This window comes from Gobius niger (genome assembly GCF_951799975.1).
Source record: "Gobius niger genome assembly, chromosome: 16".
Classification (NCBI taxonomy): Eukaryota; Metazoa; Chordata; class Actinopteri; order Gobiiformes; family Gobiidae; genus Gobius; species Gobius niger.
This window is the reverse complement of record NC_136867.1, coordinates 11,740,905-11,762,796: the sequence shown is the minus strand read 5'-3', so window position 1 is coordinate 11,762,796 and position 21,892 is coordinate 11,740,905. Positions and strand designations below refer to the sequence as shown.

Genomic DNA, 21,892 nt, shown 5'->3' with positions numbered 1-21,892 from the left:
GTCACTTTTTGTAATGTGTCGATCTGAACTGGTTTGTTGTTTTTCACAGAGACGCGTCAGCCCCAGGATTTCTTCAGCTGTGCAGATAGTCATCGGCACTTGATGCATCTCGGGGTGTCAGAGTCCATGCGAGAGTGCGAGTACAGCCAGATCAGCACTCGCAGCTCGACACCGATGGAGACCCCTTACAAGAAGAGGACCCCCAAGAAGAGGAAGTGGGAGTCCTTTCCTGGGCGGAATAAGTTTTACTGCAATGGCAGGATTATGATGGCCAAACAGACTGGGGTTTTCTACCTCACGCTTGTGCTTATTCTAGCCACCTGTGGACTTTTCTTCACATTTGAGTAAGTATTGCTGTGTCTATGCAGGTTTGTTTGGTCTCAGTTTGTGTGTGAGAGAGGGGGGTGGGGGGTTTCTGATGTCCTGAGAGTGGTTTGAATCATGACAGGGTTTGTGTTTCAAGCACGTCGGTGACTTTTTGCGTTGTCCGTTTATCAGCAGCTGATGGAAACTGGAAATAATAAGTTTTAATACTTGGTGAGACTGTAATCTACTTCCCTCTTGTTATTTGTTTGCGTGTATGCTGGAGTATGATCAGATAGTATCCTTTTGCCACAGGACTCATATTCACACTATGTCAGCAAGTCTCTTCGTGTAGTGTACAACCTCAGTGTACCTCTCCAGTGTTGACACGGTGTCCAGTGTGGCAACGCTGCGGATCGATCTGATATCAGGTTCTACTTTCTCTCCCGCTGCTGTAAAACACAGGTCTGTATTTGTTTCTCGAGTTGTCGCTGACTTTTGACCGTGTCACAGTCCGCTTTGGCTTACTCTGTCTGCATGTACCTGTGTTAATCACAGTCCTGGCATTCCCAGAGGAGACTTGTCTTTCCTTCACTCCAGAAACAACGTGCTATAAAGAGTCTCTGTGTTTGTGGGAGTCCTGTCGAGCTCCACATGTGCCTTTTCTAAACTCTAGTGCAGTGTGTAATGCTGCATGCAGACATTGACCTGTCCGCTGCCAGCTCAGAAGTGTAACACAGGACACTCTCTATCTCCTCATTAGACCTCGTAATAACTCTGACACTGATGGTCTCTGAAGCACGTCTTTGTTAGATAAGAAACCTGCACATCATGCTGTTTGAAGCTCAATTAGACGATTTATCAGCGTCCAAAGCTTTAGAGCAACAGCCAGCAGAAGAAGCAATATTATGCTGATTATTGCATATTATTGTGTGACACACAGAGCAAAGAGCAGAACACACTTCTGGTTTAATAACTGTAAGGAATATAGTATTGCAAGTTATATTTTACACACACAACAAAAACTTTGGTACGGTCATGTTTACATAGAGCAATATGTTTGTTGAGGTAAATAAAATAATGCTCTAAGTTGTGCTCCATAGCAAAGAAAGTAAGTTGTGTTTCTCCTTTAAATAAGTAACAGTAAAACATGGCCATAAGTGTATTGCTTGTTTATTCGTGAGCAAAGGTTGTGCACAATGAGACACATTTTTATTTTGCCATCTGTAGCACAGGTTGAAAAAGGGCGTTCAAGCCTGTCTTGCTCTATCACCACACAAAGTCCTAGAAGGTGTTGTTTTAATGATAAAATATATAATATCATTATAATTTCTTTGGGGAGGTGGTTTTCATGAAAGATGGTCACACTGCCTTAGGTACATTTTTAACCTTCGTCTTGGGAGGATTTTGGCCGCCTGTAAGTGACTGCTGTAACCTGGACTCTCGTGGTACCCACACAGAGGACGCCGGATGCTTCCTGATGATACAGCTCCACTACCTGTGATCTCCTGTCCCCTGTTTGTTGTGACCACAGCAGCACCATGTGCCTCTGTTTGAGCTGTAGCCGCCTTCAGGCTGGATCAGTTCTCCCTCCTCCCTCCTCCCCTTGCCTCCGCCTGCCTGTCAGCTGAACGGAGACGTTTATCGGACAGGGCGATAGTCAGCAGACCTGCACACTGGCCTCTGTTGCCATTAAGTGTAATGTGTTTCGATTAGAGGCGTTTTTCCTAAGCCTCCTCGTCCTCGCAGGTTGTCAGCAAAGTGGAAAAACAGCTCCTCTTCCAGTTTGTAAAGGGATGCCTTTAAATCGTCCATGTACCCTGACACTATAGTTTACTTCACATGGTCTGACTGTGCGGGGCTCATGTCATTCATTGTGCTGCGCGGACAGGCTAAAAGGATTGTGACAACATAGAACATCCTTTGTGAACTATATCCATCTTAGCTTGTTGATCTAAGGTATGGTGAGGCTTCTTAGTGACTCTGGGCTGTTTATTTTTCTATCTCCAGTCCCCTCCCTCCCCCACGATACCTGTGTGCTCTGTTGTTCCACATGTTGCTGTTTCCTCTCGCCCTTGCCTTGTTAAAGTTGACTCTCGCTAATCAGTGTTGGGTTAGATGCTTTTCTTTTGAGGTGACACGGAGCGCAAAAGCCACAGGTGTTGGAGAAAAGCACGAGGCATCAGAGAGTTCAAAGCATTGAATGGAAGTGGCGGATGCGCTGAATCCTACAGTTAATAATCGATGTACCAAGTGTCTTATTTAAATACTTTTCCAACGTTGTTAAACTTTATATATCATCGAGTCCACGCACCTCACCTACTTTCTCTTTTTTTGTTTTTGCCTTCCTAATGGACAAATAGACCAGCACTGCCAAAGGATTTTATAAACCTCTTTAGTGGATGTCATTTAAATGGAGAGTTTGAATGGCTGAAGACTTTCAAGGGTCAGACTAATCTGTGTTTGTCAGTAGCTGTCATTATCTCTCTAATTTCCATATAATTTGTCTGACAGTGCACTTTAGACTCCGGGTAAAAGGCTGTCTGTGTAGCGTGAATCAGTAATAAGGTGCACAAGATGGGGGATGTTTGTTTGTAAGAACCATCTAGCTTACGCATACAATTTTCTTTGTCTGAATAGAAAAGGTGTGTTGGAACTCTTTTGTCTGGTGATTAGCAGTGGTTGATCTATTTGCTTATTTAAACATTCTCAAAAAGGACTTGTTTCTACTTGTCTGTCTTGGACTTAGCAACACAAACTTAAAGATGAATGAACTTAATTTTTCAGTCTTTGGGCACCACCATGCTTTATTTTTCATGTTGACTGGACTGCGTTGGTTTCGCTTCTATCCCAGAATCTTAGAATCTTCTTCACGCTCAAAATGTAAGAATGATTCACTAAGCTAGAGGTCTATTTTAAGTTGGCAAGAATCTAGTTCTCTCCCTTTTTGTCTTTTTAACTGTGGGGTTGCAACAATGTGCATTCCTGCCTATAGCCTGCTGGAAATTACAAGAAGAAGAAGGGGTCTTTTTTAACAGTCACTACTTTTACATGCAGTCAAAAAGCCTTTCATAACCGGGATGTTAGCAATACCCTGGTTGCACACGGCCACGTCAAAATCGGAATATGCTCATATTCTGGATTTTAAAAACCTGAATATGACCCTGGTTTACTCCTTTCCTAACTGGAATATTTGGTCATGCAAACACGAATCGGAATATCCCCATCAAAAAGAACATTCATACTCATTCATAAGGAATCTTGGTCTATTGAGAACAGGAAGTACATGTACGAATGCCCTGTCTGGAAATACATGTTTGCGTGTTTACTTCTGTTGCACTTTTATTCTTACTGTAATTACATATCTGTTCAATAAAATGTTGGGGGGAAAAACAACAGCTCAGAATTATATCTATAGGAGAAACAGAACTAGCATCCCAAGACACACACGGTACAGTAGGTGCACCTAAACTGTTGGTTGCGACCCGTGAATAAACTAAAGAAGAGGGCACACCCTAAACGCAGCACAGCACCACACATTGCTTTATTAGTGTGGTGAAAGGCATGAATATTGACGATAGAAAGATCAAGAGCATATTTACATCTTGATGTTCTCCGTGCATCGCTGTTTGGATCAGGATATTCCCAATTGATTACAAAGACCATGTAACAGGAGTAGCTCTGCCTGCTCACGCATGTAAACAAGTTATTCTAAATGGGTTACAGAAACCGGAATATTGACCGTAACCCAAATATTGTAAACGTAGTCTATGACCGCTCTTGAGATGAGTGATTCCCAAAGTTGGAAATCACTTTTGTTTGAATGACTTTCAAATGGAACCACTCTCTCTAGTCATTTTGCACACATTGTATTTCCCGTAGCCTTATTTGAACTCCTTTATGGACTTTACCATATTTGCTAAAGTGTGAATAATTTATACGATGCTGCTCTCCCAGTGATCTCTCCTTCAGCTAAGTGGCACTTGAGCTGAAGTTGCGAAGCCTGAAGGGTGTGTAAGGTAAACGGGCAGCATTTGTGAGGCCGTTTGGAGCCAGAGAAGTGACTCAAAGGAACCCTATCAGTACCGGCATGCTGTAGGAGCCCTCCTCATGAGAACTCGGCTTTGTTTGACATGTACACGCTTTGGCCCCCTTTAACTCTTCTCAACTTTTAGGTTGAAATCCACCTCAACATTAACCTCTTTACAACGTTACATGAACTCAGAAAAATGTCTGCCCCGGAGTGTCATCTGGCAGTTGCTTGCGAAATAGCCTTTGTCCACATAATTTGAACAGTCACGCCCGTTGTGGAGGTTTCCTAAGAAAAGCATTCCTCCGAAGGCCGCTCTCCATTCAGAAGGCAGGCTAATGTTGCAGAGAAATATACACGTCGCACGCACAAACATCCACTCTCTGAGTCAGTAATGGGATGCTTGCTGATTTAGAAACCTCTTCTTCTCATGACCTGTCAGTAAGCAACCATATCACCTGGTCCTGCATGCAGTGAAGATGTCGCCGGTCCGTAGTTTCATATGCTCGGTTCAGTTCTTTCCATATTATCCTTTCATATGATCAAAAGTCACTTTCTATCTGCTGTAGGATATCTGGATGCACAAACACACCCTTGTCATGTTTTATTCAGCATATTGGACATGCTGATGTCTGAGGCTTAATGCTTTTCCTCTGTAGCTCCTTGCCAACGCACACTCATTGTAGAGGTGGCAAGGCCTTCACAGCGGGAGATAAGAGCGGGGTGGGCGGGGCTAACCCCAGGTGACTCTGACCCGACCTGAGCCATCACACGGGCGCGTCCCACAGAGATAAAGGTCTACGGCTCTGGCTCCCGCTGACGTTTGGAGGTTTTGAAAAGCCAGTGGCCGACATAAGAGGGTTAGTGAGAAATGCGATAATCGTAATCTGGATTGGATCATTGCACAGATTAGCGCAGCCTTCGAGGGGCAAAAGAGCGACAAAGCCGAAAGGGATTCTATTGTGATGGTGATCTTTATATACATACATGATATATGAAGTGGATACAGCCACACTTGGACTGACACGGGTCGACTGGTTATTTGGCTTTCACTTTCAGATCGTTTGTTTCCCCTCCAATGAATGATGGGATTCCTAAAGGTCATAATTTTAAAATTGACTGAAGTGACCTGAATGATATTGGATATGATTTCAAGTTGTCTGACACAATGCATTTTGAATTTAAGATTCCATTCACTGTTCTCAAATTAAACATTAAGCCAGAAGAGAAATATAAACAAATAAAATACAAATGCGATTCATCTTGTAGCCTTAGTTGGCACAGGGCAGTGTTTCCCACAACTTTTAATTTTTTGCTATCTTTAAGTTATTTTTAGGTTGTTGTTTTTTTTTGTTCCCTAGATTTCATCAGACCTGCTGGGAGCCAGGACTTCAACTCGTGAATGTGCCTTGAGATTTTAGCCTAATTTTGCGAATACTAACAACATTCCTGTAGTATTCTAAAATAACCACATTTCCTGGCTGACTCGCTTTCATGGGATTCTGTTCGGGCTGGAATGAGAAACGCTTCATGTCTTTTACATATCAGGTGATTTGTTAATGATCTGCAAAGAGCAAACCGAAATACGTGTGAACACCTGTAGCCTTATGGGACACGCTGTTCCTTTTTAAACTGGATCACATTTCACAAACGCACTATATTTACCAGCGGTGGCGGCACAGCTAAGCATTAAACGCACGGATTAAGCTCTTTTTAGTCTCAAAAGCAGAATTCCTGAACATAGTAACTCAACCATTTCTGTCTTTGGTTCGTCTTGGAGGCCTCTGTTCTCTCTTGTGTCTGTTTCCAGGGTAACCAGATCCTCTTTGTGAATTTAGCGTTTTTCTTACATTAGAAATTGCACATCTCTATAGCAACTAAAGCCAAAACTATCTGCACGACGAGCTCATAAGGGTCCTCTCTGTAAAGCGAACCTCAAAATCAGTCACGGTTTAATAAGGGAATACCTATTTAAAACCATCCGTGTGCTCGTATTGATTGTAATTTGTGAGAGGAGCGGGACGTGTTGTGTGTTGCCGCCCTCTCTAATGGCCGCGGCCTTTAATCACTGTCGGGATTCTCCTGACCCGCCACTTTCTCCACATGACTGCCTTTTCATTACACCAGTGTGGTCCACGCACATCTCGCAGGATGCCGACTTTGTGGACTTCCTTCACACTTTTGAAAAAATGATTTCTTCCTGTATTAAGTAGTGGCTTGATACGAAAAACAATTGAAACTTGGGAAATATTCCGCGTGTGTCGTCTCTGTCTTGGTCGTCTGCGGTGGCTGCAATATTTCCTGACCTCCCCAAACAACAAGCAGAGAAAACAAGCGTGCATTGTGTGTGAGCAGACTAGAGAGGAAAAAGCAACCACCAGACCAAGAATCAGTCAAACGTAGAAGAGCTGTGGTCACATCTGTCAGCGCAGAGCCACAGTTTTGGTGTTTGTGCAGCGCTGTGTGTTCCTGCCCCGTCCCCTGCCGATGTCCCGGTCCGGAGTGTCTTCATATCGCACTCTCACTCCAGATGTGAGAGCAGCAGGGACTGGCTAGTTTCCACACGGCCCCGTGAACTCGACGGAGGAGCTGCAGCCTTATATGTCCCTGGCGTTGAAGCCATCCACCAGATTCTATTTATTAAGTCAACCATTCCAAAAGCTTTTCTGTCAAATGTTTTTATTTGTGCGACCCGTCTTCTTCACAGCCACCTACACTGATCACTCTCATGCAGGCCCCAACCACCGTACATCCTCTTCCTCCCACAGGCTTCGCGTAGTGGCGAAACCTAAATTTAGTCGAAGCGCAGTTGCCAACAAGATAAACTAACGCTCACCTTGCACAAAGACTCGGGAAGGGCGAGATTTCAAGGTGAGGTAGGCTTAATGTGTTATGGGAATTCTTGTGTTAAGTAGTGATAATAAAATGCTGCTTCCAATGCTTTGGTTTATCAGGCTTCTCATTTTTGGTTGTTGGCGAGACATCCCAACCACTTAGTGAAGATGTTACTCAAGGATCATATGTTGAGGTGTGCGTCTGTAAAGCAGCAGATGTGTTGCAGCTGCCTCTGAAACATATGGTCCCCACATGGACCAGACCTGCCCCTGCGCTCTGGGACAGGACCTTGTCTCTGACTCCAGTCGCTCCACAAACCGCAGAAGAAAGTGGATTGGGCCGCGGCGGCACACCTCACGGGACTAAATGTGATTACAGTAAAACCACCTGGGCCCAGCTTTAACAGGATCATTCTCTATTGTCTTATTAGCGCAGATTAGAACAAGCGGGTGATGGATTATCGCCATTATCGCTCAAGAGTCACAGGTGTCTCAGAGTGGCGCGTTCGAGCCACACATAACTTTACCAGCGATCAGAAACCACCCACAGGCTTTGTGTAGTAACGTGATTCTCACATCTCTTTCTCCTGTGTTGTGTTGCAGCTGTCCGTTCCTGGCGCAGTATTTGACGCCGGTTATCCCGGTCATCGGAGGCGTGCTGTTCCTCTTTGTTTTGGGCACTCTGCTGCGGACGAGTTTCAGCGATCCGGGAGTTCTGCCCAGGGCGACGCCAGACGAAGCGGCCGACCTGGAGAGGCAGATAGGTGAGACCAGACAGTAAAGAACTGGAGTGAAATACGTTTTGCAGGATACTGTATATCATAAACCAGCCATGCCCAAATATGAACTTAACCGAGTCACCCTGCTCCCTGAAAACTGTAAATGTGCAAAGAAGAAGGGGAGAAATAGAACAGTTTTAACTTAACAAGCCTAAAAATCTGCAGGTTGTGTACATTTTCTGTGCCTTTTTTTTAAAGCATTACTGTTCTGTTTGAATAGATCCTACACTTAGCCTACAGAGCCTCATCTAACAAAGCTTGGGCCGGCTTCATTAATCTCATTAGAAGACTTAAAAGCTTTGCCGAGAAGTGAAATACGGCCCACTCTGAGAGGCCGAACAGCCATATTCTACTGGCAGGTCTTTTTGATGAGGATAAACAAATTAGTGACTGAAAACATGAACAACGTTGACCCAAATACCAGCCTGCCTCTCTCTCCTCCTGCTCTTCCCCATCATGGCTCTTGTGCTCGGGACTGGCATTAGCATAGCAGACTGCTTCTCAATTGGAATGTTTGCTCTCAGGCAAATGATTATTATTACTGTGTTGTTGTTTTGTCGCCCAGAGCTCAGTCTGTTTATAGGCGCACTGGTTTGAGGCATGTGATATGAAGTTTTAGTTATTTAGACTTTCCGTTTTTCCAGACTTTAAGTGTCGGTTTCCAAATTCTCCATACCAATTTCTAAATGGCATTAATTAAACTAATCACCGAAGAATCGCATGCAGGATTGTGCTAAACTTCAGCGTCAGCAGGATACCCTCAGCCAACAAGATCCTACACACACACACTGGATATTTTGTTGTTAGCAAAGGTTTGCCTTTGTCATTTTTTGTGACCCTTTCAAGATGCAATTCGGTGACGATTCGCTGTGCTGTGAAAATACCACTGATCACAAACAAAAGGCTCGATACACTCCAGTTTTGTGGCGACCGCTCGCATCACATTGGATCCTCAAATGTCCTGATTATCCAAGTGTGATATGGCACTGCAGACCGTCTCTCTTTCATGAGGACACTCGGCACATCTGCAGTGAGTAGCTCTAAACCGCTGCTGGGCAGATGAGCAAACCTCTCACGACGTGCTAAGGAAGAATACCACCCTTAAAAGTTCATAGTCGCTCTGATAATATCTGCTTTTTACATTCAGGAAACTGCTGTAGTAATGTAAATGTCCTACAGGCTCTTTTTATGCGAATAAGCGGGTTGCTGTTTGTGGTAAACACCTGTACAAATGGAGACTTCTTGTGAATTCAGCGATTCTGAGATGAGCTGGTAGTGTGAGGATGGTGTGGGTGCCTGCCAATACAAGCTGCCAGTTCACTGCAGACGATACATGCAGAAAAGGAGAAAACAAACACGTATCCTGCTGCTCGTCAGGTGATGTGTCATAAAGCCGGTTGGTGTTTATGTCTATGGTTTAAAAGTGTAGCGTTTACCCTCGCCTGCGTGCCGTGTTTGCATGTCTGTCCGCTCGGCCAATTTGTCAGGACTAGACGGGCTGGCATCAGCGCGGCTAGCACATGCCAAACCCACAGCAGTCTCCAGCAAAATGTTGCACAGACTGGAGAGGTCGTAATAACGGGCTGAAAGGAAGGTTTACTCTATTTGTTTGATGTTTTTTTTTTTTCTCAAGGCTTTTTTATACAGAGAGGTTTCTCCTGTTGATGTGTAGGATGGCAGCATTGACTACGAGGAGCGATGAGTCAGCACTGATCATTGGTCTGCACAAAGCTAATATTGTTTACGCTGACGTATGCCCTAACGCTTTATATCTCAATGTCTAAACGATACATTAAAAGATATTAAGAGATCGCATAAACAGTATCTTCAGTGATTTTACAGTCCCATAAAATAAACCTCTCCTCTTTCCATTTTAACACATCAGCACGCCTTGCTCATATTTAAATCCTCTTTTCTTGTACCTGGTCCACAACATTGTCCTTGTTCACACGGGCGGATGCTTCCTCCCTTCTTCTGGAGGTCTAGGTTTGCCAGAAAAAAGGTTGGAAATAATTGTCCGAGCACTGGCACATAGCCTAAAACAAGGAGGTTAGGATGGAAGACTGTTCACTCCTGATAAAGCTATAGAAAATGACGCTAGAACAAGGTGCTTCTGCCAAGGCAATTCGCACAGCCAGTACTTGTGATATTACAGGCTGAAATGAAATATAGGGGAGCAGTGGGGGGCTCGAGAATTAGTTTTGAGGGATACTTTGACACACTTTAGTCCTATCTAACGTTATTTTGCTATAAGCTTTATGGCCATAAAATGGGGGGAAAAAGACATTGAAATATTCCTCTCAAACTGTCAACTGAATCTAGTAGGTGTTTCCCAAAACAGTGCAGCCCCTTGTTTGTTTGCCCTCCCAACTTTTGCTTGTTTGTCGTTTCCATCTGGTGCAAAGGTTCTCATTTACTCTCCTCCTCACTCGCAGCAGGATGGCAATTAGTTTCCCTTTATACCCCGCCAGGATACGCCTCGCATGTTTGGCTGACATTGAGCCTTCATTTGGTTGGGTTCGTGTGTGTGTGTGTGTGTGTGTGGGTGCAAGCGGACGAGCTCTGCGCATTATGACGACTACAATCCTGATGTTGTGCTTGCCCTACTGGAAGCAGCTAGAGTATAGAACATTTTCATACATGATCTCAAAGAAGGTGATATGGATGTTTTCAGAGGACATCATTTTACCTAAATATCGTAGAAAAGGGTTGTTCGAGTCAAGTAGAGGGCGTTATAATAATTTTTTATTATTTTCTGATTGCGTTCAGCATTGTTTTTCCCAGTCTTTTCTAAACTGTGCTGTTGCCCGCATAAAACTCGTCTCCCCCCCCCTTTCTCTCCCAGCGCTGAGACAGAGCAGTGCTCCACCGGCACGGATAACAATAGAGTTCAATACAGTTGAAGTGAGTGTTTCCTATGCACTGCTTTGGAAATGTCAGACTCCCACACAGTCCTCTCTCACTACGATGCCTCCAATAGCTGCGCACACCCCTACGTTTGGATGGGCTGCTGCGTAGCTCGTCTCCCAGCGATTGTCTGCCCACAGTGGCTCTGAGCTGAGCTGCAGTGGGGCTCCCAAATCACCATCATTGCTCTTTAGCTTGTCATGTCGTCATTGCAGGCCTTTGCCACTGAAAACTGACACAGAAGGATGAAGTATAGACAAGAGAGAATAGACGTAGAGACAATGCTGCAGAAAGATACTAAGTTGTCCCAAGGCTCCCAGCGTAAATAGATGATACAGACCTGCTGGTTTGTTCAACTTCTTTTGTTGACTTCATGAGTGTACTCTGTTTTGGTTCTATTCAGTGATTACTTCTGTAAAGTTTTAAATATTTGAGTACCGTATTATCCGGACTATAAGTCGCCCCGGAGTTTAAGTCGCACCAGCCAATAAATGCATAATGAAGAAGAAAAAAACATGTTTTGTTGACAAGCCTCTCCCGGCAGCACGATGTTCAAGCACGTATTTGCTAACTCGTTCCTCTAGCTGTGGCCATCCAGCTTTTAGCTCGCGGTCTGCTTTTTTTGCTTTCTTCATTGCAGTAAGAGTAACCTCTGCTTTTCGCCAGTCCCTCACAAGTTTCTCGCTCTCTCCAAACCTTCTTTCTGCTGCTCGATTACTGTTTCCGGCTGCATATTTCACCATTTGCAGCTTGTAATCTGCAGAATATGATTTTCTCTTTGGGGCATTTGGGTTCAGAGTAGCAGATACCGGTACACAAGCCTAGAGCGCCCTCGAGCGTCTGTCAGTGTGAAAATAATGAACATGTGAAATGATATATTTTGATATATAAGTCGCACCTGAGTTTAAGTCGCACCCTCAGCCAAACTATGGAAAAAAGCAATACGGTTTGTACTTGTGCTGGGAAAAACTTAACAGTTCAAAGGCATCAATGTTTTTAATCTTTCTTCTAGATGTGGCCAACGGTGGCACGGGTTACAGACCGCCGCCCCGGACCAAGGAGGTGGAGATCAACGGGCAGACGGTCAAACTCAAGTACTGCTTCACCTGCAAAATTTTCAGGCCGCCGCGAGCGTCCCACTGCAGCCTCTGTGACAACTGTGTGGGTGAGTGACCTGTTCAAACAATTACAAACCGTTTACTCATTAAAACATGCCGCCAGTTTGAGTGAGAGCCGCTGAGTTCACGCAAAAGTCACGCAGGTTTTTGGCAGCAACAGAAGCAGAAGGGGAAAGAACAGTGCGACGCTCTGACAGTAGTTTGAGTTTGTCACACAGTTACAGGGAGTCAAACAAAAGCAGAGCCGACTAAATCTCCATTGAAAACATTGCACTGAGCAAATCACTTACAGCAGGAATATGTTTCAGCTGAAGCAGTCTGGACAGACAGATGAGCAGCTGTAAACAAGAGAATGGAGTTTCTTTCTATTGTTAGTCTCTGGTTTATGATACTGGCGCCTGAATGATGCTTTTTACCCACTGTGCCTGTGCTGCATCATCATTTTCTACAACTACGTATAAAACAGAATAGAACAATGATAAATTCTATCAAAGATTTTCAATTTGGGCAAAACCAATATATATTTTTACATGGGAAGAAGCAATAATGGGTCAGACAAACGCCATAACTCATTCATAGAGACGTGTTAAAAGAAGTCCTGCCTATAGTAAGTGTGTAATGCATGATCATTTGTAGTTTGTAGTGAAAACGTCTGATGCTGAAGATTCCCGTTTCGCTGGTCCCTAACAACACACTGTTAAATAAGTAAACAGCCACAATGGATAGGACTTCCTTTCTTAAGAGGGCTATTCCTCTGGGAGCAATAGAAGAAGCTTATAAAAGCCCAGCGCTGAGACGAGGCACACTTTCACTTCCTGCATATTTTACTATGCACACAGCAAGCGATACACACATGACATGATCCTCTAAAACAAACCTGAGCATTTGCAGTGAGATGTTGGCTCCAGAATGTGGTTGAACATTTGATTGTAATTCTGCCAGCATTTGTACATAATAAGTGACTAATGATCTCCAACGCTTTCAAAGTGCGTCTGAAATCTGCCACTGTGTTCATATGATTATTTCACCAGCAGTGGACCTCTCCTCCCCGGGCTAGAAAGCACATGTCCTGACCGTTTGAACTGGGAATTGATTAACTGAGACTAAAGTGGGTTACTTCTCGTCTTTAAACAAACAAAGGGCATGAGTAATTATTGAAGGAGTGCGGCAGAGTGCAGCTCTAGTGTGTTGTGTAAGAACGTGGACATGGTGCTGCGAGGAAAAGTCCTCAGCAAGTCAAGCAATCATTGCAATAACAAGTATGCTGCAGCTGTTTGAGATTTATTCAAAGAAATTGCCCGGTGCTAATCAGCACAATGTACTTTTAGTTCACATTTATGCTAAACAAATTCAATCTAGTTCTAACATAATAACCATATTATGCACATTGCTTTTAGAAGAGTCATTTGTCCTGCTGCCCCTGTTGTGTGCTAATCACACATTTGTGGAGTTTAGCTGACCTCCCTGCTCTTTTCTTTGCCTCCCACATATTCACTTGCAGGAGCACAGCCTATCCACCTGTCAGCGCCCTCAAGGGTCTGTTTACTATGCTGTCTGCGTATTTGACTCATTTTTACTATTCTCTGTGCAGAGCGTTTTGACCACCACTGTCCGTGGGTTGGGAACTGCGTTGGACGGAGGAACTACCGCTTTTTCTATATGTTCATCCTCTCGCTGTCCTTCCTCACTATATTCATCTTCGCCTTCGTCATCACACACATCATTATACGTAAGTACCTGCGGCTGCCCATTTGAACGACAAAACCAAAGGTGTTTTTCTAGATCAGCGTGTTGTAAATTGTTGTTGTGGTGGAAAAGTTAGCGCCTCTGTGTGGGCAGTGGACTGTTGTGACTGATGTGGTCTGTCTATAATGTGAGCCGCTGAATGAATGCTGCACTGCAAAGAAAGAGTTTACTTATGGTTCATTGTGTGCTCATTACTACTTTAAAATATCGCACACATCTGTCAAAGTGACGGCTGTTTTTATTTAAATGATGTTGTACAATTGTCTCTAGTTCAAACTTTATTACCATATAGACTTTATGAAGCCTTCTGCAGCATTTCACACAGCTGCACTCAAAGCTGTGATTAAATCATATTCAACTAATATGTACATGATTATATATGAGCAGTGTTGGGAACGTTACTTTTAAAAAGTAATTAGTTATAGTTACTCACTACTTGTTCCAAAAAGTAACTGAGTTAGTAACTGAATTACTCTATAATAAAAGTAACTCGTTACCAGGGAAAGTAACTATTTGTGTTGCTATATGTCAAAGAATTTTGTTTTTTTGTTGTTGCTGTTTTCACAAGTCAATTGAAATGGTTAGAACAGACAGGTGTTCAAAGATGTTCAAAGATGTTCATAGTAACTGAATGAACTGAATGGGGGGTGAGTGGGGGAGGCCCCTGTGACTGAGTGGTATTGTATTTGCGCCGCTGTTTTATTAATGTAGGAATATGGCCGTATTCAAAGAGAATGGGGAGGAACAAGAGTAACATGTGCCAACGATCAGGGCAGACTTTACGCACAAGCATGATGTCTCTCCGTGAAACAATCGACAGCAAATATAAGTTTACATGCCCCAGAAGGTTAGTGGCCTTGCACTGTTCTATGGAGCGGAGAGCGGGGAGAGAGGAAGAAGAAAGGCGCTGAGAGAGAGAGGGAGAAAGACGTGTCTCCACCGCGTCCACTGCGTCTTTGGGTTAAAAATAAGTTCCAACACTACTGATCAATGATCACCAACTTGATTCTCCCCTGCGGCTGCACCGCGCTGTGGGGATGACAAGCCGCGGGTCGGGGACACAAGTAGTTTATGGAGCAGAGAGCGCGATGCAGTACTCTGCACGGACAGTCAGATGTGCGTGTTCTGCTCCGTCAGACTCCGCCCACCCTCTCCACTGCTCTCCCCATGCTGACACCGCGGCGCTTCATTCAGCCCAATTGTAACGTGCCACTTTGTTTACCCAGTAACGATAACGGCGTTGTAACGACGAGGAGAGTAATGAATTAGATTACTCCGTTACTGAAAAAATAACGCCGTTACCTAACGCCGTTCTTTTAAACGGCGTTATTCCAAACACTGTATATGAGTGATGAAGCATTGTTTTTGGCTCTGTCCTTCCTTCTTCAGATGAAGTGTCCGTGTCAGCTCTTTATCTGGTCACACTTAAACTGTAACTAAGAGTGTGCTGCTGCAGGTGTTGGGCCCAGTACGAGCCGGTTAAAACTGCCCTTTACAAGTCCATGTGCGTAACCACCTGTGCACCGAGTAAATGTGTCATTGTTTTTCGACAGGCTCCCATCGAAACGGGTTTCTCAACGCACTCAAAGACAGTCCTGCCAGATATCCTTTTTTTCATTTCAATCTCTTATTTCACACAAGCTCATGAAAATATCCCAAATATTAACTGTGTAAGCTTGCCCTCTAATCCCTCCCTCTCCCGTTTAACACTAATGAAAAATAAGATTTATAATACATGGCCAAATACTTTAATCAGTATGAAATGTGTGCTTTATATTTTCATCCTGGGGAATTAGTAAATATTTTAGAAGAAGCATTTGTCAATAATTGCTAATTTTGTTAACAGAGCAACAGTCCCGTTCCGTCAACTTGCACAGGGCGAGTTGTGAACAAAACTGAGTGAGATAACTGTGTCCTGATACCAGTACACAGGATATTTAAATCATTATTAACACTGGAATATATTGAAAGGACGTAGAGTAATGAGTAGAAAGAAAGGTAGAATAAAACTGCATATGTATGTTTTAGCTTTTTATTATTAGCATTACAAATCTGTGCAATGGAAAGTGTCTTTCACTCTACAGAGCAGAGCATCTTACAGTCTTTGTGTTCTTGATGTGGTGCAGAAAACATGAGCGGCGCTGCTGTCCCTGCCAAATGAACTGGTAACATGGAACTATTGGCTCGAGCAGAGCATCCTGGGGCTGTAGGTCAATATGCCTCAGCCACAAAGTGTGCCCTCTGTGCTTCATAAGAATACTATGTTGGTTAGGTTTGTTTTAAGTAAAGCATAATCCTTAACTGACTTTGTTACTGTGCTGGAGGTGGTGGTGTGTTTTTTCTCTGTTTGGTCTATAGTGGGCCTTTCAGGCTTCCATACTTACTTGATCAGCTCAAACCAGACCACTAATGAAGATGTGAGTATATCTTTACTGTATTAATGTTGTAAAAATGTGAGAGTGTTGTTTTTGTAACCCCCGTCTGTATGTGTTTGTCCAGATTAAAGGCTCTTGGTCGTCTAAAAGAGGAAAGGACAACTACAATCCCTACAGTTATGGGAATATATTCACTAACTGCTGTGCAGCACTGTGTGGACCCCTGCCTCCCAGGTATAGTCTATATTTACACACACATCGCTCCAGCTTCAGACATTTACTTTATTTTTTTCATTCACCACAATCACCCGAGTGGGCCTGCGCATTCAAGAGACTCCTTTTGATGTGAGAGCCGTTTGAAATGAGACGGCCTTCAGCTTCGGCTCCATAAGACACTGCAAAAGGAAGAAAGATTTCAAGATCATTTTAACCAAAGCCTAGATCAAAGCTGGTGATATTAGATTCCACACTTGTGCTCTTCATGTGAGAGAAAGAGGGACTTTCACGTCCATGTGACAGATTCAAGTCTGTTATCCGCTTTTTTTTTTTTTTACAGCCATTATACAATGCAAGGGTCTGTGCCAGTTTATTTTTACACACAATGACATTGATACATTTGAAATATCTACAGTGCATGGGCTTGTTTTCTTTTGGATTTTTTGGCACAACAAGTACAAGTTAATGAGGTCATCTCCAGCACTTTATGATTGTGTTTAAATGCATTTCTAAAGGTTAAGTTCTTGTAATCTCTAGTCTTAAGTGCAATTTGTCATTTATAAAAGTGCGCTGTGCTTTAGACATCCCCGACCGTACCCATTAGTCAGCGGTGATGAAGAGTGGGTCACGAAGGATAGTTCTGGTGCACAGGTGGCCGCCATCTGGACTCTGTCTGTTTATTATGTTTGTGTCCGGCCACAGGCCTCACACAGCTGGGTGCAGCAGCCAGAGAGGAACGCTTCACCTCAGCCCTGGACTCCACAAAACACACGCAAAGAGCTTTGTTTTCAAATGTTTTTATTTGTTTGTTTATTTGGTCGGGACAGTGCACATTAATGAACACACATGGACAAGACACTAAGGCACTAAAGAAACCTTCTCCACTGTCTGTAACATGTCACTGCAAGATCATTTATAAATGGTCCTAGATTATTGTCAAAGTAAGACACTGTTGTGGATTGTTGACATCCTCCTGTGAACTCGCATTTACTATTTTTTTTCCAACTGTGTACTTAAGTCCATAAACATTTATTGATATTATGTTTTTCTCCTCTCGTGTCTTTGCAGCCTCATCGACAGACGGGGCTTTATTCAGTCAGATGCCCCGCAGCTGGCACCACCGACCAACGGCATCACAATGTACGGCGCCACGCAGTCCCAGCAGAGCCACATGGTGAGCTTCAGAGTGGACACTTTGCCTCAGACCACACTGTAATGTTCATGTCATAATGTGTAGTTGTCAGGCTATCACCATTTTAAATAGAAAACCCATTTTATATTCCTAAAAAAGAAACACAGCAGTTGTTGAATAGCAAATCCAATCAAAATTGTGTAACAGAGACTAACTTCATTAAAGAATCATAAGCCAGAAAAAAGCTCAAATCAGCCGAGATAGTTTGGTTTTTGCTGTTGAACATGTTGTTGTTGAGACCCCTCTCGGTCCCGTCTGACCGGAGCTGGTCCCGCGGGTTCTATCCGACATGTCCGTACACCTGTCACAATAGCAAAATCTGGAGTTCGATATATATTCGGTGAGGGTGGAAAATATCGCGATAAACGATATTATTGCTGAGCTTTTGACGCTGAAGAAACTCCCACAGCTTAAAAATGAGTTTGTTCGAACAGTACTTGATTGTAAAATATCCCACAACAAATGAATACCATGAAACACAACTTACTTCAGGTTTAAAAAAGGTATTCCATAATGTATTGTAATGTAATGTATTGACGATATTGAGCACAAATATATATATCTGTTATTGAACGATCAGTCGATATAGTAATTATCGTGACAGCCCGACTTGTCCGGCGTTGTCTGTCTTCGGGCTTGAAACTTAAAAGTGTGGTGTACTTGTACTGGGCCCGAGAGCCTTCGCAGCCTTCCCTTACGTTAGCACATTCACAAATAACCGCCATCTGTTTTCAGAGACTGACGATGGCGCACACTGGTGCTATTGTGCCCGCTGCAGACAGGAAAAGTGGCATTGATCTGAACACAGTTGAAATTATAAGATAATAATAATAGTAATACATTTTATTTATATTGCACTTTACATTTCAAGAAAACCTCAAAGTACAACAGGCGAATAAAATCAGATGAGCTTTTCAGTCGGCGGGAATTTGATCTTGAGCAAAGCTTGGTCAGGACTGTGCATGTTGTCTGTTGTAGGTTCATTTGGGAAACCAGGAACCCTAGAAATAGAGAAAATTCAAATTACACCTAAAATAAAAATCTCCATACTGATCAGCTTCTCAACTACAAATAAATGGTTGCTACATTGACACAAAGATAATTGTCACTACAAGGGAAAGAACAAATATTTATTGATGGACAATGCACCACTCTAATTTTCTAAAGTTTCTAAATAATAGTAAAAATAATGCACAAATAATGCCCTTGTGTAATAGGGTGCGTGCAGCACGTGACACCCCGTAATAAGATCCAGCATGGGCACAGCAGACATGAATAATGATGCACTTGGTCCACTGAGCAGACTGACTTGCTAATGGCCTGATAAATATGTGGCTGTTACATTTGGAATTGAATATCTCTCTCTGTAGCATAAAAGCCACAGCCTCCATGTAGGAACTTTGAAAGGCTGTTGCCACGGTAACAGTGGCAGTAATATGATGTCATGTTACACCTTGAATTTAGCACATACAACTTCAATGTCAGTTCTGTTGGCCACAAAGTCTTTTGTAAATAATAAAATACATTTCCTTTGTTCAATGTATTTTTGGTGACAGGTTGGGCCAAAGAAAATAGTTTTTGAATCTCCTCAGACCACTCGAAGTCCTGGTTATCCTTCAGTGACCTTGTAATTACAGAGTCAAACCTGATCAAAGCTGCTGATGAGCAGCTCTTCTGTGGGGAAAATCAGGAGAGAGAATGAGAAATGAGGCGCACTGAGCTGCCAGCTGACCGCTACTGTGCATTTAAATAATGTCAGGGTGACGGTCTAAAATGGATCCATCATTTGCAGAATTCTTCATGATTAGTAAAGATTCTACTGAAATCCAAACAATATGGTGTTTAAGTATGGGTCATGTGTGAAATGCAACTCGATTTAAAAAGGCATAAATCTGTTTGTTGCGGCATCAAAGTCTCAGGTGGAGCCATCAGCTCATCCATCAGTCCTTCCACACAATTCCTTTAAACGGTGTGCGTGGGATGCTCAGGACTGACTCAGTCTAGCTCTGTCTGTTTATAAAACATGAGTGGGCTTCAAAGTCAAATTTAAAGGACAAACAAGCATTTTTACCCTCTCCAATATGTGCAAGGTCGGAAACATTCAGTATTAAATCACTGTCCCTAAAAATAGGGTGGACTGGCAGCACAGGGAAGGTCCACAGCAGTTTGATAAACAGTACTTAATCATGCGGCGTTGTGCGTTAAAATACATTTGTACTTTTTTTAGGTCAGTGACACTGAGACTGAAAGGTGAGGCTCGAGCACAGATTATGAAGCTTCCTATAAATGCTGACATGGCTGTGGGAGTCACCTGTCAAAATGTTTGTCCAGTGATTTTACCATCACTGTCTTTGCACATGTGGTGATTGTCATTTTGTGGCTGTGGTGATAAAGGGAATGACCAACTTTGAGCTAATCTGCCTGTTGCTAGTGTATGGTATTGATAACCCAACATGCCCTAACCCAGTTAGGCTGCTCCACTTTCACATTTGATTTCAATTCTAAAGCAATGCAGATCAATAGGCCATGAAGGGTAGACTCGATAGCTGCGTGTTTCCAGCTATTGACTGAGCTGCTGTTTCTGGGGCAGATGCACGAGCTGCTGTGGGTCTTTTCTGGTGCGTTTGTGTGTGTTTTAACAACAGTACTAACATCTAGTGTCTTTTTCTCCCTTCTTCTGTCTCTATCCTACATACTTTTTTTCTTTTCTGCATTTTCCCCATTTTTGTGCTCAGTGTGATCAAGACCAGTGCATTCAGAGCACCAAATTCGTTTTACAGGCTGCCACCACCCCCCTCCTCCAACAGCAAAGCAGTGAGCCTGTCATCTTGACAGCTTCCACAGAAAACGGCGGGATTCTGGCTGGACGAACGGCGCTGTCACTGGGCGGCCCTTGTACCTCTCTGCCCTTGGGTCAACCCACTCCTCCCACGTCAACACCAAGCCTGAGCTGCCATGAGGTCATGGACATGTTACCCATCCATGGCCACACACACCCCCACGCCCATAACCACAACCACACACACCCCCTTCAGGACCCCATGGCCCATCACCACTTCCTCACCCCAGAGGAGGTGCCCTCGCCACCAGGCATGCTCCCTTGTGGCAGCCCCATGGGACACAGCCACACAGTGCAGGCGGGCTTCTACAACCCGGCCAGCCAGGACTCTCTGCACGAGGACTCAGTCAGAGGACTAGTTAAACTCAGCTCAGTCTGACAGCTGCGCTCCTCTGTCGCTCCACTGTGCCACAGACGACTCCTGCCACAGACCAACGAACTCGAAGAGCTGTGCTTTGTCTGCTGCTACTACAGTCTTCAAGTCAATGTTATGCCTCTGCTGGACCTGGCCCAGAGACAACACGTTATAGTTGCCCAAAGGAAGGCAGACCAAAACTATTTCAAAACAAAAGGCCTTTTTTGTGAGAAAGACGATGGGAATACTTTGATAAGGAAACCTGCTGTTTGGACAATGTCTTTGCCACATTTGGGCCTTCAAGTCAGCATTTCAACAATTGGTTTCATGATTTATGCATATCATACTGAGGTTTTTTTTACGTTTATGTAAGAAAATAAGACTGTTGTACTGTTAGATGGTATTACAAAAATGTATTTCCTGTGGATATTAATAAAACTTTTTATCAAACCGGACTGGATGATCACATGTTGAGGACTAAAGAGGATTCAGTCTTATTACAAACCCTGAAGTATAACAGCAGGTCTAATTATAACCTGGCAGCACTAGTTCTGTGGTGCCACCTTGTGGTTGGACGGTGCCAAGACAATGTACCTGGTGTACATTGTCTTGGCATACTTGGTAGGCAAGTTAGTGTCGTCGTGGAGCAGTGATTGCGGACCCTTTTTGTCTCGTGTACCACTTCTGTCCATTTACACTCCAAAATCGAGAATGCTGACGAAATTGTATAAAGTATTCCACTGAAACCTGAAAAGGTTTGTTCGTTTAAAGACCATGCTTTGTGGTCATATACAGCCAAATATGCTCAAATCCATAATTTACTCCAAAATCAAATATAATTGAATTAGTTTAGTTTAGTATCCAATCTGATGTGAAATGCTTCGAAGTACCACCCCCCACTCAGTGCTCATGTACCCCTAGGGGTCCCGTACCTCTGGGTAGGAAACACTTGTGGAGGACCAATTTTCATTATTGCCAAAACGCCAAGGACCGAACATCATCATTATAGTCCAAAGTAAAGAATGGTTTTCTGCAATACCAATGTTTCACATTATTTATGACCAAGTGGGATGTTGTACCACAAAATTTTAAAAAATACTGACGAGTACTCTAACAGGTATAGAATAATATTTTTCAAAATCACCTTGGGGGCCAGAGATTCTGTGACGTAAACCATTGGGAAAAACAACATACAACA

At 43.4% G+C, this 21,892-nt stretch overlaps 1 protein-coding gene across 2 annotated transcripts; it reads left to right on the top strand.

Moving 5' to 3' along the window:
- Positions 1 to 49: 49 nt before the first annotated feature.
- On the top strand, positions 50 to 20,847 carry zdhhc14 (zDHHC palmitoyltransferase 14). Of its 2 annotated transcripts, none has more exons than XM_079573000.1 (9): positions 50 to 344; positions 7,771 to 7,931; positions 11,866 to 12,018; positions 13,563 to 13,700; positions 15,271 to 15,319; positions 16,032 to 16,134; positions 16,217 to 16,326; positions 17,377 to 17,482; positions 20,281 to 20,847. In XM_079573000.1, exons 1-9 carry the CDS (start codon positions 103 to 105, stop codon positions 20,716 to 20,718), a joined length of 1,500 nt encoding a protein of 499 aa, XP_079429126.1. In that variant the 5' UTR covers positions 50 to 102; the 3' UTR covers positions 20,719 to 20,847. The 2 variants fall into 2 exon arrangements, with proteins under 2 accessions (XP_079429126.1, XP_079429125.1); XM_079572999.1 differs by having other exon boundaries at positions 20,236 to 20,847.
- The last annotated feature ends 1,045 nt before the right edge of the window (positions 20,848 to 21,892 follow it).

Bases quoted from the DNA above. Each gene is read 5' to 3' on its own strand.
- zdhhc14 (XM_079572999.1), top strand. From the start codon at position 103: ATGCATCTCGGGGTGTCAGAGTCCATGCGAGAGTGCGAGTACAGCCAG. The intron at 13,701-15,270 runs GTAAGTACCTGC...GTTTTTCGACAG, and splicing joins CATCACACACATCATTATAC to GCTCCCATCGAAACGGGTTT. The intron at 16,327-17,376 runs GTATAGTCTATA...GTGTCTTTGCAG, and splicing joins TGTGGACCCCTGCCTCCCAG to CCTCATCGACAGACGGGGCT.